Source organism: Macrobrachium nipponense, chromosome 2 (assembly GCF_015104395.2).
Source record: "Macrobrachium nipponense isolate FS-2020 chromosome 2, ASM1510439v2, whole genome shotgun sequence".
NCBI lineage: Eukaryota > Metazoa > Arthropoda > Malacostraca > Decapoda > Palaemonidae > Macrobrachium > Macrobrachium nipponense.
In genome coordinates this window covers 71,826,918-71,832,917 of record NC_087201.1, presented here as the reverse complement: position 1 = coordinate 71,832,917, position 6,000 = coordinate 71,826,918, and the positions used below count along the sequence as shown (strand labels likewise).

The following is a 6,000-nucleotide window of genomic DNA, read 5'->3' as shown; positions in this document are numbered from 1 at the left end:
ATATATATATATATATATATATATATATATATGTATATTCTTATATAATATACATATAATGTGCGCTCCCCAATGTTGTATCCACTATGATTGGCGTTTCTTGTACAAGTTCTTTGCAGTAACACCCTATATATATATATTCGTACAAAAGAGTTCTACTATGTGATTCTGTCCTCATCCTCTTCCTCTTGTCTGTTGCTCTCTTTCACCTCTGTTTTGGGGAACTTGACCCGTACGTGGAACAACACAAGCACACCAACGCCCTCTCAATGCAGTTCTTGTCTTCTCTGGATCTGTTCTTGTACAACTCATCCTTCAACACCTGAATCTCTTCCTTCCTTTTCCTTATGGCAGCAACGTCATCCATCGAGCATCCTCCATCCTTCGCATTCATTCATCCTCATCTCCATCGCCACCTGACTCTCACGTTCTCGGCATCACTTTTCTGTCCTTCACCTCTGCAGAGTTCTTCAGAAACTATCAATTTTCTCAGCATCAGTGGAACGTTTAAACTCAGGTTGACTTCATGTTTAAAGGAAATGTGGCGACAGCCCTTCACTGAGGAGGCCCTTCTATGAGGAAGCCCATCACTGAACTGAACGTTACTGACCATCAGCAGTGAATGGATGCGACCACTTCCCTCTCGTCACAGCGCTCGCTCACCGAAAACGTTTTGCCCTAATGACCCTCTGATTACTGTCATGTGTTGCCACTTCCTAGAAGCACAGCTTAGTCTTGGAAAGTTGACCTAGAGATTCTCTCTTGAAATGTGCTCCATCGAGGATGGCTTCATATTGCTTTTCTTTGCTTGTCAGCCTCAGTGTTTCCGTAAATTTTCTTTCAGGTTCCGTTTCCATAGCAATCCAATGAGCATGTCAGATAATTAGATTAGCATTTGCGCTATTCCACACACTTTTTTTTCCATCATTCCATTCTTCGTAAAGTAAATGCATTTTTTTCCTATGCCAGTCTGACTACACCCGTCCGTCAGGTAATGTTTAGTAGTAAAGGATAATAGTATGTTGAAAATAATGGTAAGCATTTAAGACAAAGCAGTAACTTCTCTCATTTTACATAAGCTGTATTTCATGTTTGTTACTTAGAAATGCTGCTTCCCTTATCAGAGATATCGTTTGAGTGAACTGCTCTAAACAGGATACATTTCTATACTAAATACTAAAGTTACATGTAAAGCCCATCCATCAACTTGTGTGCATTGCCAGTTAACCATTGAATGGTATGAGATGTTTAAGCTAGTTGTCACTGGTAAAAGAAAGACTATTTTTTCATACTAAGTTTTTTTTCGCATAGTTTCTCTTGCCAATCAATCTGGGAGAGGCTATAACGTTCCACTGAGCCCTTTTGTGTCAATTATATGTGAGAGCGAGTGAGTGAATGTTTGGCTGGTTGTTGCTGAAGCAGGCCCGATGGTGTCTATCTTTGCAGGGTCGCACGTGGACGTCGGTATAACGATGCATATTCTCAGTATTAGCTCGCTCTCTGAAGTTCAAATGGTACATACATGTCCTCTTCTTCGTTCTCGCGCTCCTAAGTACCACTAGTAAGGCCGTAGATTTAAGGCGCCAGTCAGACCGCAAGGAGTCAGTGAGGCACTGGACTGAAAGGCCGACAAGTATTCAGTCAAGTGGGTTCTCAGTTTGAAGAGCTGTTGTCGTGCTCGGGGATTTAAAGAAAAAGTTATATCAACGTCAGTCAGCTTATTTGATGAAGACGTCCTTTCCTATGAAAAAGGGAAGAAATGCCCATCAGTCTAGGTTTGGGTTACCAAACAGGCACTCATTTTCTTTTGTGATTTTATATACAGTTTATTCCCAATTTATGTGGTAACTCAATTCTAGGGATGACGCATCTCGCAACTCCATTTCTTTCATGGAGGTTCCTTTGGGAGAGTCCCGAGGATAGCCTAAGTCCTGGAGGGGGCTTGGGAGGATCCTCTGAAACCTAACAAAGGATATGCTAGTTATTTTTCTATTCTTGAGGAATAAGAAGCACGAAGAAAGATATGTAGATCTATAGATCTATATATATACATATATATATATATATGCTTGTCAGCCTCCGAGGGAATCATTACTTGGAGTCCTTAAGAAGGTTGAGTCTAAGCCACGAGACCCTTCTTAGATCAGGATGACCTCCCTTGAGACAGCCAGCCACAGTCTGCTCCTTAGGCGACAGGTGAGGACGAGAAGTCCGCTTCGCTGCCTGTCCGAGCGGAGTGGGGGTGTCCCTGGCCGCTCTGCTGGACAGGTGGTGGGCGTCGACTTCGGTTCTAATCGACTGGATTCAATGACGTAATCGATAATTCAATTGCATGTGCGAAAATTACTCAATTTTGTCATTGAATCTAGATCAAGATAATTTGTTCACGAGATGCAGAAACATCGTTGTGGGTGGTCTCAGCTTTTGCCAGGATTTAGTGAATAAATAGTAGTGTGTCTACGTCCCCTTTGTCTCTCTCATGTAGAAACGGTGACCAAGACAAGTCTCCAAGTACTAGCTGAAGAAAACCTTCAATTCTCGTAGTGTAGTGTCTTAGAGCACCAGATGTTTCTGTCATCTACAGTGAACGTGAAAGTACAGAGATGCCTCACTTTAACTGTAACTAACACATTTTTGTATATATGTATATTATACATATCGAAAATGCTAACATAGATAAGTGAAATCACTGATGCCTATAGATAAGTATGACATTAATATATCTTGTTTATCGAATAAGTACATTTAAGTCTATTAATTATGATCTTATTTGATATGATTTTGCCCTACATGAAACAAATATGAACAAATACAATACTTGATACATGGTTGCAAGCACGCAGACCCCCCACCTGAATCTCACCAACAAAGCCTGTGCCAAGTCCTTTACCAAATCCTTCCGCTCCTTCGGCACGTTTCCTTCCTCCTGTCCTCCGTCTTAGCCTCGATCTCTCCTCCATATAGGCTCATTTTCCATGTCTCTAAGCCATTCCCTCCCTATCTCCTCCTTTTCGTCCTTTACCTCAGACCCTAAAAGGTCAGGTCGAGCCTTTGCATTGGTATCCTCCATCCTAATCATCGTGGCTTTGATATCCTACCTGTGTCCTTGTTCCTCCCTCCTCTCCCATCATTGGAACAACACTTTCCGATATATATATATATATAATATGATGATCTCTCGGAATCTGTCTCCGTCTCTCCTTACTTCTACTCCTCTTTCTTGCACACAGCTTACGGCAGTAATTATTATTTTCATTTGTCTTTTTTTTTCCTTGCCAAGGTATTGTGAATATTAGAATCCATTTACAGGTAAGACAGGCGAGATGTTCCTTGGGAATTGTGTATATACGTTTCGTAGCGTCCTGGCGACTCTGATTTGACTTCGCTGCTTAATTCTTTATAGTTTGTCACGTCTCAAGCATATCTCTCTCTCTCTCTCTCTCTCTCTTCTCTCTCTCTCTCTCTCTCTCTCTCTCTCTCTCTCAGAACCTTTTCTGTCTCTGTTATGCTTGATTGCCTGTTTTATTCACATGCATTCATTATCCTCTGGACCCTGTGTGATTTAATTGTTAAACACTCAGCTCCGTTTAATCCTAGCGATCACTTTGGTAAGCTAATAAGATCAGTAACATTGTTTACAAAATGCTGTTTTTAGCTGTTAATGTTTTCGTCATGTTTTTATGGTCCGTTTTCCTTTTCGATTTATATCTCAATGTGTAGTGTTATATTTCTATAAATTATATATAAATATCATCTAAGGGTTCAGAATGTCAGTTTCTTGTCCTCACCTTTTTTATTTAGTTCTTTTCCTGTTTTGACTCTGCGTGCGTGCAATACGGTGCTGCACAACAGTAGTAAAGTGAGACTCTCTGTCGATTCAAGCATTTGTGGCGATCCAATGTGGGCACTTCGATAGCCTGTTCGGGTGGGTATGCTTCCCCCGCCTTGCCCCTTTCAAGTCTTGACTACCACGATAGGAAAACCCTCCCGTCTCTACATAAAGTATTCCCAACTCCCGTAGTTTATTTTGTTCTAAATCTGAAAGGTAACCGCATTCACCACAGATGCATCAGATATTATCTGTCACTTTACTTTCATAGAATACGAAGCAAGAAATGTTCTTCGGCTGAGGAAACCCAAGTTAACGAGGAAACGAACAAGAAAACCATTATGCAAAAGAAAAGGAAGTTTATTGAAAGCTGTTGTTTTGATTTCACTGAATCAAATTAAAGTAGTTAATGAGTTAAATAACATCGAGCTAAAAGAGAGACATCCACTTCATGGGTTTGTTTTGGATCACTCAATTAAACACTGTAATAGTCCTGTGGTATGTTTTATGTTATTTATGTCACGAAAATAAGTATTACTTTAGGAAAGTCTTCAAGAAAGGCATTTTAAATAAACTTAGCTGAAATCGCAGATGGTGCCTAGGTAAAGGAAGTTAAACCTGTTCGAATATTCCCTTTCTGCATTTCATAATATAGAAGACATTTCACAATGAGGCAGAGCTTAAACAATGATCCAACCAAAAATAATCTGAAGGAAAGATAAATCCATTTGTTCTGATTATCACCCCATAACCCAAGCATCCTTGAACCTCCTCAAAGGCTTAACCACCCAAACCACCACCTGTTTGCAGGGGGAAGCGACCAGCTGAGCAGGACGGACAAGTTGTCACACCTTGAACACCACCTTTGACCAATGAATTTTTTGTTTCTACTTTTCTTGTACAGCATCATCTTAGTTACTCTATAGCGTTGTTTGGGTTGTTTCTTTCCAGGTGAACCAGTGATTGTGGGAGTAACGATGCACATTCTGAGTATCAGCTCAGTGTCAGAAGTACTCATGGTACTAAGCCTTCCCCAACATTATATACCATATTATACTGTGGCGACCATGCAGTGTCAGTCTTGTATCTATCCCTCACTTGCACACTGGCTCAGTGTTCCTGAGGACGTTCTGTATCTGTCTGTAATACACCCACCACAACAACCACATATTATTAAGGTTGATTCTTCTGAATGGTCTCTCTCTCTCTCTCTCTCTCTCTCTCTCTCTCTCTCTCTCTCTCTCTCTCTCTCTCTCTCGAATGAGTAGAATTGTAAATATATATATATATATATATATATATATATATTATATATGTATGTATGTATGTATATACATACACACACACACACAACATATCTATATATATATATATATATATATATATATATATATATATATTCAGCCCTGGATACTTTACCGCCGCTGGCGTTAACACTAATGTCAGGCGATAACGATTCTGGAATTGGCTGGACTGAAACATATTTGAATGAGAGAGTCAGTCACTGAATGTAACATGTATGCATAGTGCAAGATCTGTTCTTAGTTTCTACTCATTCTCTTGATCTAATCTCGCTCCTTGCCTTTATCTTCAGCTTTATTTCTAGTCTGGATCCTTTCCTGTTTCCCTTATCCTACAGTCCATTCAAAGAATCAACGTTGTCACGTAATACTCTTTTTTTCATTTTGTGATGACCTTCTATTCGAGCGCCTCGTGGGAACTTTGCCCTCGTTCCCAGAGGTCGCGTCGGAGGAAGCCATCTGAAAGGAAAAAATATACAGATGAAGGAGAAGAGATGCGCGTCCTCTCTCCCAAGGGAATCATGACCCTGAGCCAAGTTGCAGAAATCCCAGCATCATTTTTTGTGCTTTGACCAAGTCCAAGTCAACTGCAACCCCACCCCCCACCCTCCTGGCCACCCACCACCATCTCCGCCACCACCATTATGAAATGACGAACTCCTACAACCCCAAAAACCACCATCAAAATTACCACCACCACTACCACCACTCCACCACTACCACCACCACCACCACTATCTCCACCACACAGCCGTCACTTAGGTAACCCAGGACTTCCCCCCCACACTGAACACAATCTCCCACGCCTATAAAATCTACTTGTCAGGAAGGGCGCGGGCGTCACTTAAGCCACAGCACCTGGCACCATCC

The 6,000-nt window shown here is 41.1% G+C and overlaps 1 protein-coding gene across 12 annotated transcripts in view; it reads left to right on the top strand.

Annotated features, from left to right (window-relative positions):
• LOC135220661 (gamma-aminobutyric acid receptor subunit beta-like) overlaps positions 1-6,000 on the top strand; it is a 424,244-nt gene that overhangs the window by 324,075 nt on the left and 94,169 nt on the right. For 8 of the 12 annotated variants that reach the window (XM_064258029.1, XM_064258022.1, XM_064258024.1 and 5 more), the window contains one exon: positions 1,447-1,514. In XM_064258029.1, the coding sequence (XP_064114099.1) occupies positions 1,447-1,514 (68 nt within the window). Of the gene's footprint in view, positions 1-1,446; positions 1,515-4,780; positions 4,849-6,000 lie in introns of all 12 variants that reach the window. The other 4 variants (XM_064258030.1, XM_064258020.1, XM_064258032.1 and 1 more) reach the window with 1 other exon arrangement.